Source organism: Mizuhopecten yessoensis, unplaced genomic scaffold (genome assembly GCF_002113885.1).
Source record: "Mizuhopecten yessoensis strain PY_sf001 unplaced genomic scaffold, ASM211388v2 scaffold7901, whole genome shotgun sequence".
NCBI classification, from domain to species: Eukaryota; Metazoa; Mollusca; class Bivalvia; order Pectinida; family Pectinidae; genus Mizuhopecten; species Mizuhopecten yessoensis.
This window is the reverse complement of record NW_018407279.1, coordinates 443,605-455,982: the sequence shown is the minus strand read 5'-3', so window position 1 is coordinate 455,982 and position 12,378 is coordinate 443,605. Positions and strand designations below refer to the sequence as shown.

Genomic DNA, 12,378 nt, shown 5'->3' with positions numbered 1-12,378 from the left:
GATAGCGCGGATCTGATGCCCACTTTATAGTGCTTTTTCATTGAAATGCCATGCCGAAGGCACCAAGCACAGCGATCCACCCGGTCACATTATTATTTTTTGTATCATTTGTATTAGCTCACCTGGTCCGAAGGACCAAGGTGAGCTTATGCCATACCGTTGCGTCCGTCCGTCCGTCCGTCAACAATTTCTTTAAACGACTTCTTCTTCTTAACCACTGATTGGAACTCAACTAAATTTGACTGGAAGCATCCCTAGGTGGTGGGGATTCAAAATTGTACAAATGGTTGTGCTGACCCCCCAGGGGGCTGAGAGGCGGGGCCAAAAAGAGTCAATTTGGCTATCGCTTTAAGCGACTTCTTCTCTGGAACTAAGATGTTGATATCAACCATATTTGACTGGAATTATTCTTAGGTGTCAGGGATTCAAAATTGTACAAATGATGGAGCTGACCCCCCAGGAGGCTGAGAGGCGGGGCAAAAAGGGGTCAATTTTGCAATATTCCTTTAAGCGACTTCTGCTCTGGAACTAAGAAGTGGATATCAACCATATTTGACTGGAAACATCCCTAGGTGGTAGGGATTCACAATTGTACAAGTGGTGGGGCTGAGGGCGGGGACAAAAAGGGGGCAATTTGGCTATTTGCTATAAACGACTTCTGTAGAAATATGCCATGGATATTGATCATATTTGGTCGGAAGCATTCATGGGAGGCAGGGATTCAAAATTGTACAAATGGTGGGACTGACCCCCCGGGCTAAGGGGTGGGGCCAAAAAAAATGTACATTTGCTTCCAGGATGGCTATAGGGTCTGGCCCCACCCTTGGAGACATAGTCCCTGGGCCATAACTTTAAAACTGTTGAGATCCCCACCCCAAAACTATATATACAAATGCTGGGCATAAAAAGACGAATGCAGTCATGATATTCGAAAAGACCCTAGGGTCTGACCGAACCCCTAGGGACCTAGTTTGTTAGGCACAGCTTGGAAACATTTGAGATCCCCACCCTATAACGGTATATACAATTGCTGAGTATAAAGAAATGATTGCACATATGCTTCCAGGATGGCCTTGGGGACTGCCCCACCCTTGGAGACTTAACCCCTGGGTCATAACTTTGAAATGGTTTTGATCCCCACCCCAAAACTATATATACAATTGTTGGGCATGAAAAGACTAATGCAGTCATGACATTAGAATTGGTCCCAGGGTCTGCCCCACCCTTGCAGACTTAAACCCTTGTTCATAACTTTGAAACGGTTGAGATCCCCACCCCAAAACTATATATACAAATGCTGGGCAAAAAGAGACAAATGCAGTCACGATATTAGAATTGATCCTGGGGTCTGGCCACAACCCTAGGGACCTAGTTTCTGAGTCAAAGCTTGGAAACAGTTGCGATCCCCACCCTATAACCATACATAAAATTGCTGGGCATGAAAAATATAATACAGATATGCTACAAGGATTGGCCTTGGGGTCTGGCATATTCCCTTGATCTCATTCGGAGAATATTTTGCCATGATTGCTTTGGTATCCAGGTGAGCGATACAGGCCCTCTGGGCCTCTGGTTTTTCAGAGGTTTTTCTGGTACAATGTGCATAAATAGATACAATTTTTTTTCATACTCCCTTACACTCATTCGCACGCTTACTGCATTCACATATACTCACTCATCATTTCATAATGTTTTGTTATCATCATCATCACTCCAAAATATTTATCATGACATTGACATCATCCCCATCGTTATCATCCTGACATCAGTAAAATCATCATCATACTGATTTCAATGTCATGACACTCCAAACAGACATCATCATCCTCATGACATTAAACACTGAAATCATCATTATCATCATTATCCTTTTCAACATCATCATAATCATCCTACTGATATATATCCATCATGACAAAAAATCATCAACCAATTGACATAACCTTTTCATTATTATTATTATCATCATCACGACTAAAATCATCCTCATTCTCTCAATGAAATCGATCATAATCACACTTGTCATCATCATCAAACTAATATCATCATCATTACTGAAATCAACATCATTCTCACAATAATATTGTAAGCACACTGTTGTCGTCATCACACTGATATAATTATCATCATCATCATCATCATAATCATGACTGAAATCAACAACATTCTCACAATAATATCAAAATCGCACGGTTGTCATCATCAAACTAATATCATTATCATCATCATCATAATATCATGACTGAAATCAACAAATTATTCTCATACTATTATCATCATCATCAAACTGGTATCATTATCATCATCATATGACATTTAAATCATCCTCATCATTAACCAGACATTCTCATCATGACATTGACATAATCTTCTTCATAGTTATCCTCATTATACTCTCACTAATTCCATCAACAAGACACTAAAATCATCATCATCATCGTCATAATCACACTGATTTCATCATTATCATACTCATGCAATCATAGAATCTTCAATGTATAATAATAAAATAATTAGAGAGAGAGTGAGAGACGGTCTTTTTGGAAGATATGTCTATGTTTTTCATCTTTCCCATTCACAATATATTTCTGTATCTCATAAGTCTCTTTTATACAGGTTATAGATTAATTGTAGATAGCAGACCTTTGTTTCAATTTGTCTTGTCAAGATTTTTTTTTCTAACTCCTTGTAAGGTATAAAACATTTTGTGCTATAAACATTTTGTACTATTATCCTTAAGTAGGTCATTCACAATAATTTCTCCTTTACTGAACTGCTTTCTATAAAAAATACTCTTCTTATTTATTTTAAACAATTTAGTATAACAGATAGGCATTTTGGAAAAGGAGTTCTCTCCCTTGCATTGATAATCTCTTACTATTACTAACTAAAAAAAAGACTTTTACGCATCATTTCACATTTAACAATGTATTCCGTCCAACAGTTTGCTAAAATATTTATATTGTTTTAAGCTTTTAAAATCTCCTGCCATTTACCTGATGTTGTAAATATTCTCCTTATCCATGTTAATTTTAAGGATTCTATGAAAGACACCACATGTATCATTTTAAATCCACCATCAATACAGTCTCCAATAACAATGTCTCTTTTGGTTTTGTCAACTTTGCTTTTCCATAAGAAGTTAATTGTTCGGTGTTTAATTTTTTAATAAAACATTAATTTGGGTTTGGTAATGCAATAAATAAGTGATTGAGTTGAGAGAGGAGTAGTGATTTGATGATATATATTCTACTAATTGGCGTTATTATTCTCCTATTCCATGTATTTATAAATGCCGTTATTTTTACTAACTTTTTATCATAATTTAGCCTAGTAATTGTATGCAAGTCTACATGAAATTCTATGTCAAAAATATTAAAAGCTTTATTGTGGTCTTTTGTTATATTAACAGCTAAGGTCATTTAAGGACGTGCCTCCATCTGTGTAGTGTATGCGTGCTTGCGTGTGTGTATGCAGGTATGTTGGTGTGCTTGCCTCCCTGTGATAGCGCGGATCTGATGCCGACTTTATAGTGCTATTTCATCGAAATTCAATGCCGAAGGCACCAAGCACAGCGATCCAACCGGTCACATTATACTGACAATGGATGAACCAGTTGTTGCTATTCCCCTTAATGCTGAACATTAAACAGGGAATAACAACTACCATTTTTAAGGACTTTAGTATATCCTGGCCTGGGGGCAAAAAAAACTTTGCCTTCCTTACCTGGCCTACAATCAAACCAACAGTGAGGTGTTGCCAAGCAAGGCGCTAGTAAATGAAAGGTAGTTAGAAGTAGAAAGAAAGATAGAGATCCCAAATATTGCAATGGGCACAGCAGATTTATTTTGGTCGCTTTTGTGTCCACAAATAAAGGACACTAAAGCAAATCCCATATTCTGCAGGGGATTCGTACATTAGTCGCCTCCTACATGCAGTAGGTAGGTATTGTAAATGACTCGCATTGTCGAAGGGCCGTTAACCAATACAAGAAATACAAAAAAAGTCTATACAGGCCCTTATCGGCCAGTTTAATTTGATCGTTTTCACTTATTTTGCACATCACGTTACGTTGTAAGATCCTCAAATGTACTATTAACATAAGTTTTAATGATTTAATACCCACCTTTTGACTGTCGTTGTTCATCCGAACCTTGCGAGGATACAGAACCTGTTTAATGTACAATATATATTTATGTGTGTATACTGTCTGAAATATTTGCGCACACTGAGAAACTGAGAATGCTTATAATAGTTGTTATACTGAAATTCATTTATTTGACAACAGTTATAACATCAGGTATATGAATTAATTTTCATGCACTCTGAGGTAAATCATATATGAAATCACATTCATGAAGATAAAAGTCTTTTTTTAAGATTGTTATCTCTTTTTCCCCCAAGAAGCATAAGACATGTCTTTCTCTTAGGTTCCCCCTTTTCCACATTTAATACTAAGCTAGTAAATAGGTAAAATGACAGCATCACCCTGAAAGAACAATGTTGGCAAATTGTATTTGCAGGGGTTCCTTTGTGTTTCTGAATCCTGTACTATATCTGTACAGTATACGTCGGCCCGAGAAAATGAATAAATAAATGTATACAGAGAAATGGAGTTTGTCAACTGTTTTTCCTGCGACAAATGGCGACCACGACTAGACCTGGGAACCAAATTTGGAAAATGAAAACGACGTCACCATCACAGTTATAAAGGAACCACGAGCGGATCCAGCGAACAACTGCTACACAGCCAGCTATGACCTGAAATGTGCAGTTATTTATGAGGGGATGGAGGGAATGGTATGTTAGGCTAACTACACTTATCTCACCACCGCGGGAAGTCGTCTGTTAATGTGAGATAATATTTATTTAATACCGGTGTGAATTGTATGGTATCACACAAAAATGCGACGACCCCAGTTACAGTGAGTGCGCCAAGAAATATAGAGGAAGCGTCGACTCGACCAACAACAACAACAACAACCGCGGAGCTCAAAACGCGCCCGGATGAATCAAACGCGAGAGTGACCAGGACGATGGAACTTGAAGTGAACAGTTTTGTGGGACGATTTTTAAAGCAATGACACTTTAAATTCACGTTTTCATTGGTTAATTGGTTGAAATATTTGCATTTTATTCAGAATTTGATTAATATTGTATAGCCTATTTGTCATTGTTTGACCAAATGACCTGACGACCGGCACTTACTGACTAAACTGGGGTTACGTTGACGTGTTTGCGGGGGGGTTGAAAATATTCTGTGTTGAAATCTGTGTGAATGTAACGAGCACGAGATTCTGAGATTGAAAATTTATGTTTATATGTGTTTAATCCTATATGTTGTGTATTTATATGTTATTCGTTTTATGTTTCTACATTAGTTATGATGTCTATATATTAGCATTTAAAGGGGGAGTTACATAAAATCCTCTGACGGTGTTTGTAATTTTCACAATTTTCTAGTGAATCACCGACACCAGTAACCAGTAACTGGTACCAGTTAATAGTAACCAGTAACTGCAAGATTTCCTCCCACATTTTTAGGGGCAGATATTTATTACAGTATATAGGTAGACCAGAGCCGTATCCAGATTTCTGGGTATCAGAGTAGTTTTCAAGATGGCTACAGGAGGCACCGCCCCGGGAGATACTAAGGCTACAGGAGGTGAAGCTCAGGTAAGAGATATAGAGGCTGTTAAGAAAATATTGGAAAGTGAAGATTATAAAGTGTTGACAAAAGAGGAATATGAACAACTCCTGATGCTAAAGGTAGGGAAAAGCGCCACATGCACTCCAAAGCCTAAAATAGGGGGTAGAGGTAGGGCCAAGTTGGGTGGAGTTGGTCAATTCGAGGACCTACCGTCTCCAGGGAATCTCAGATTAAAACGTTCAGACTCCACGGATGGGGAATTTACGTTTTTGTCCAATGCTAGTGGAACCCAAGGGAATTTACCCCGTCCGCCCAAAATATCGCCTTTCAGTGGAGATGACCAGAAAGGTGATGTCGGGTTTAATGTTTGGAAATTTGAGGTAAGGTGTATCCTGAGGGATGAGCATTATCCCTTTGCCACAATAAGACAGGCGGTACGGCAATCCTTACGAGGGACCGCAAGACAGATGCTGATACCATTAGGAGAGCTGGCGGGGTGCGAAACCATCATTAAAAAACTAGATGGCTTGTTTGGGAATGCAGCCACACATGAGGCTACATTACAGAAGTTCTACTCCGAGATGCAGCAAGACGGTGAGACAGTAGTGTCATTTGCTTGTCGTCTGGAATCGCTACTTCAATCCGCCATTGATAATGGCCATATAGAAGGTTCAGCACGAGAGGGCATGCTTAGGTCGAAATTTTGGACTTCACTGAGTAGTGAGAGGCTAAAAAACACAGACCAGACACAGGTATGACGCAAAACTTGGAACATTTGATGCTTTGGTCAGGGAGGTAAGAGCTGTCGATTTAGAAATAAAAAAATGCTAACAAGGTAAAAGGGACTATTTCGAAGAAGGGTACCCAACACCAGCCTATGCAGGTGGATGGTGACCTAAATTCAAAGATAGATAAACTAGTTGAGCAGGTTACTGGTTTAACTAGTAAACTTAAGTCATTAGAGACTAAAGTTGATAACCATTTTTCCAGAAACAGCCAAGGCCAGCATCAGAACAGAGGGTCAGGAAACTACAGGAAGAATGAAGAGTACAAATTGCAACAGAAGAAAAATGATGCAGGTAAGGGTTCCAATAGAACACAACCAAAAGAGTAACCTCCCTCATTAATGGGGAAATAGGGGGAGATGATGGTAAGAACCCAAACATTGTCAGAAAACGATTGGTCGGAGAAGCTAATGAGGCCATTATAGAGGTCTGCGGTAGTCCAGTCAAGTGTTTAGTGGATACAGGATCGATGGTTACCACATGTAGCGAGTCATTTTTTCGATCATTATCAGGAGAATTAGAACTCAGAACGTTGGGGGATTTCGGCGTGGATGTATATTGTGCTGATGGTAGTAAACTGCCATATTCTGGATATTTTGAGGCGGAAATTTTGTGTCTGAACAGGAAGGGGACAGTGTCTGTTCCAATGTTGGTAGTACCCGAAACAAATTACAACAGAAATGTACCTGTGATAGTTGGCACTAATGAACTCAGATTATTAGCACTCGGAGAGGCTGAGGGGATAGGCCAGGTTTTGGAAGACGGCCTTCAGCAGTCTAGAGATTGGTAATTCTCTATCGGTAAGAACCACCAATAGGATTACTAAAATCGGTGCCGGGGAGACGTTGACTATACATGGAATGGTAAGACAGTCTAAAAAACTTGACACGGTTGTGGTCGAGACTAGTGTAGATTCTCCTAAGGGAGTGGTAGTATGTCCCATAGTGGTGAAGTTGGCCGCAGGCTCAACAGCTAGAGTGGTTGTTAGGGTGTGTAACTTGTTAGCTTGTCCTATACAAATACCGCGAGGACCGGAACTTGGTACTTTGAATGAGGTCAAGGTTGTTGACCACTGGAAACCTGAGGAACACGGTAAGGATATAGCGAGTGATCAAAACAACACCCCAGGTAAGCCTAGTAGTGAAATCTTAGACTTGGAGTCACTAGGTGTTCAGATTGATTCTGATAACTTAACCAGTACCCAGAGATTAAGGGTACAAAAGGTATTGGGGAGTTGGAGCTCATTATTTTCCAACAAGTCAGATGGACATAGGTTGTACAGGGTTAGTGAAACACGGTATAAGGTTGCACGATGACAGATTCTTTAGACTTCCTTATAGGAAGATACCCCCGGCCATGTATGAGGAGGTAAGGCAGCATCTCAAGGAGATGAAGGAATCTGGTGTAATGGAGGATTCAATGTATCCATATGCTTCAAACGTAGTGTTGGTAAGAAAGAAAAATGGTCAGTTAAGATTTTGTATAGATTATAGGACTTTAAATTCAAGGACTATTAAGGACAAGTACACGTTGCCAAGAGTTGATGACACCCTTAATACTCTTGTAGGGTCCAATTTTTTCTCAAAATTGGACTTAAGGTCTGGATACTACCAGGTAGAGATGTGTGATGAGGACAAGGATAAGACAGCTTTCTCTGTTGGTCCTTTAGGATTTTATCAGTTCAGGAGATTACCTTTTGGTCTCTGTAATGCTCCATCGACGTTTCAGAGGTTGATGGAGCGATGTATGGGTGATATGTGTCTCCGCGAATGTTTGATATTCTTAGATGATGTCCTGATAATTTCGGAAAATTTTGAGGAGCACATAGAAAGGATTGAGGCAGTTTTTGAGAAACTTTTAAGTCAAACGGTCTTAAATTGAACCCAACCAAGTGCGAGTTCTTTAAAACCAAGGTTAAGTACCTGGGACATGTGGTAAGTGAGCAGGGAATAGCTGCCGATGAGGAGAAAGTAGAGACATTAAAGTCTTGGAAACCATGCGAATCGGTTAAAGAGGTGAGGACTTTCTTGTGTTTTACAGGATACTATCGCAAGTTTGTAAAGGGATATGCAGCAATAGCCGACCTTTAAATGATTTACTCATTGGTCATCCCACTGTGAAAACCAAGTCAAAGAAACCTTAAACTCCATTTGTTTGGTCGGAGGAGTGTAAAAAGGCATTTGAGCTACTCAAGGAGAAGCTGATGAGTCCGCCAATTCTGGCGTATGCCGATTACTCAAAGCCGTTTAAACTAGAACACTGACAGGTCAGTAAGGGCCCCGTCTTGTGCCAATTAATATATCCCTTATAATCATCAAGAAGCAATCTGCCCATATAGCTGAGCTTGACGTTTGACATTTGGACTTCAAAAAGAATCGCAAGGAAGCAAAATATACATTTTACATGTACTATGATGCGAGTCTTGTTTCCTTCCACCTCCATATTTGCTGGGCTAACAGAAATGTAAATACCGGTGCAATACTCATGTGTTAGCTTTGATTTGGTTTATTTCACCTTATATACCTCCTCCATCAAGAGCCAGGGTCAAAGTCAGAGATCCACTTTGTCTTTGACCTTTGGACCCAAATGACCTTGACCATTAACCCAGTGACCCTGATCTTTGGTCAGTTGACTTATTCTTTGATTCTGACCAACTTTGCTTCTTAATATCATAACAAAATGTTCATCCGTGAAAAATACAAAACTTGACCTTGACCCTTTGGACCTCGTAACCTGGTTCTAAGGTCAGTTGACTCTGTGTTAAGTTCTTAACAACATTGCTTAGTAATGTCATAACAAAATGTTCATCAGGGAAAAGGTACACAATTTAACCTTCACCTTTGACCCAGTGACCTTGACCTTTGATCAATTGACTCCTTGTTTAATCCTGAGCAACATTGCTTCAAAGTGTCATAGCGAAATGTTCACCAGTGAAAAGGTGCAAAATTTAACCTTGACATTTGACCCAATGACCTTGACCTTTGGTCAGTTGACTCCTTGTTTAATTCTGATCAATTTTGCTACATCATGTCATAACAAAATGTTCATCAGTGAAAAGTTGCAAAATTTGACCTTGACCTTTGAATCTAATGACCTTGACCTTCGACTTATTACCTCAGTGTGTCTCTTTGTTTAATTCCTAACAACTTTGCTTCATAATGTCATAGCAAAATGTTCACAAGTGAAAAGCTAGAAAAGTTGCCCTTGACCCCTGATCCGATGACCTTGACCTTTGGTCAGTTGACTCCTTCTTTAATTCTGATCAACTTTGCTTCATAATGTCAGAACAAAATGGTCATCAGTGAAAAGATGTAAAATTTGACCTTGACCTTTGAAGCTTATAACCTTGACCTTTGGTCTTGACTTTTTACCTCAATGTGTATTTTTGTGAACTGAACATCTTGACCACGTTTCATGTACATCGGTCAATAAATATTAAAGTTATCAGCAAGGAACAAAATTTGTGGACAGACAGAGTGATTACTATAGGGCACCCGTATCTCCGATACGGGGCCCTAATTAAACACAGATGCGTCATTAGAAGGACTGGGAGCTGTGTTATACTAAAACCAAGAGGGTAAGGACAGGGTGATCGCATATGCCAGCCGTGGTTTGAAACCTAGTGAGAAACTGTATCCGGCTCACAAACTGGAATTTTTGTGTTTAAAATGGGCAGTCACCGATAAGTTTAAAGATTATTTGTATGGTCTGCCAGAGTTTGAGGTGTACACTGATAATAATCCTCTTACATATGTCACAACATCAGCCAGGTTGGACGCAACAGGGCATCGTTGGGTCGCTGAATTGGCAAACTACACATTTAAGCTTATCTATCGCTCTGGCAAGAGCAATGGTGATGCAGATGGGTTGTCACGTAAACCCGGACAAGGTGAGCAATGTGTATTTCCTGAAGTTGTGCGAGCTGTGTGTACAGCAGCNTTATTGGTGTGGGATGGAGGAAGATGTGAGTGAACAGGTGAGGAGTTGTGATAGGTGTATCAGAAGAAAAACTGCAGTGACAAATAGGGCAGAGATGGTTGGAATTGTGTCGTCAGAGCCGATGGAGTTGGTTTGTCTTGATTTTCTATCACTGGAGAGTAGCAAGGGAGGCTACGAGCACATTTTAGTGATCACGGATCATTATACCCGTTACGCCCAAGCTATACCTACCAGAAATCAATTAGCCACTACGGTAGCCAGAGTTCTATTTGACAATTTTATTGTCCACTATGGTTTTCCTGCCAGGCTTCACAGCGATCAGGGTAGAAATTTTGAATCAAAGATCATTCAGGAACTATGAAAGGTAGCTGGAACAAGGAAGTCTCGTACTACACCTTTTCACCCTCAGGGGAACGGCATGACCGAGCGATTTAATCAAACAATGTTAAAGATGCTGGGTACATTAGAGGACGAGGAGAAATAGAATTGGAAAGCACACGTACCAGCAATGGTTCATGCATACAACGCAGCAACTCATGTGAGTACAGGGTTTTCCCCATTTTATTTGTTATTTGGGCGACAACCTAGGCTGGCTGGAGATGCCTATTTTGGGTTACATGACCAGGAGTTTCCTCAGTTTCAACCAAAGACGGAATATGTAAGTAAGCTTAAGTCTAGGTTACGGTTTGCTTACCGGGCTGCTGAGAGATATGCCAAGAAATCTGCAAAATCCTATAAACATTATTATGACCTTCGGGTAAGGGATTCAGTTCTCAAGGCAGGAGACCGGGTGTTAGTAAGAAATGTTAACCTAAGGGGTAAGTGCACACTTGCTGATAAGTGGGAGAAATTGCCCTACAAGGTTTTGTCCAAACCTCATAAGGACACACCAGTACACAGAGTTCGGAAAGAACAAGGTCCAGGTAGAGTTAGAACCTTACACAGAAACATGCTGTTACCTTACGCGGGACGGAATGAGGCGGAGCGTCAGGATGGAACTTCGAGTTCTCGAGTGGCTCCAGAGGGACGGCGTAAAGCAGTCACCACTGGGGCGGAACCACGGAAAGATAGCATGTCGTCGGGTTCAGGTTCAAGCTCGGAGGAGGAATACCTGTATAAACCAAGACGGACCCATAGAGGTTTGAGATCTATGTTGGAGAATAATATTCCAGACAATTTCGTTGAGGATGGTAGTGTTGAGAACAGTGAGAACATTGAGGACATTGAGAACAGTGTTAGTCGGGTTTCCCAAGAGGAAACCGGACCTGTTATGGGAATGCCGGAGATACCAAGGATAAATGAATCCTCTCATAGGGAAATAGAGAGGGAACCGAGTCACAGGCGCTCGGGTAGGGTGAGAAATCCTCCAGAGAGATATGGTAATTGGCAAATGGGTCAAGTAGTAGAGGGGGATTGGATTTTATATTAAAATAAATGTAGGGACGGAGTGAGATTTGTAAATAGATGTCTAATATAATTTTCTGAAAAGCTACAAACTGCCATGCCAGTTGTGGTTCTTGTGTTTTTTCAGATGTAGGAATTGTGTTAGAGTTGGTCCTTATCATCTTTTCAGATGGAGGAATAATTTTAAATAGATTTTAAGATGTGTTATGTTTGTCAGACGGATAATAAATTTCTGATTTGATATTTATAGTATCTTTCCCTGGAATCGTGTTCAGGGTATATCGTCATGATAAATGATGTGTTCTAAAGTAAACAAATAATTTTGCCCAGAATAATATTTGGCTGATATATATTCTTTTGTTTACAGGTACTAATATTTGGCTTATAGTTGTTGTCTTTACAGGGTTACAACTAATATGATGCAATAATATTGTATTAAGGGGCTGACAGCTGAATACAACGATTGAAATATTGTTTATCAATTTGAGACGTCGAGACGACATCTTTAAACAGGGGTAGTATGTCGTAGGGTCACATTTAATGTGTGGTACTAGTTACATGAAGGGTCTTTGTTTACAATGTATTGTGCGGGGTTTCCCC

At 40.0% G+C, this 12,378-nt stretch overlaps 1 protein-coding gene across 6 annotated transcripts in view; it reads right to left on the bottom strand.

Annotated features, from left to right (window-relative positions):
- The window catches only part of LOC110454492, a 47,355-nt gene that overhangs the window by 26,682 nt on the left and 8,295 nt on the right, over positions 1-12,378 (bottom strand). For 5 of the 6 annotated variants that reach the window (XM_021504001.1, XM_021504005.1, XM_021504002.1 and 2 more), the window contains one exon: positions 4,127-4,171. The exons of the other annotated variant lie outside the window; for it this stretch is intronic. In XM_021504001.1, the coding sequence (XP_021359676.1) occupies positions 4,127-4,171 (45 nt within the window). The remainder of the gene's footprint in view (positions 1-4,126; positions 4,172-12,378) is intronic. 6 annotated transcript variants of the gene reach the window in all.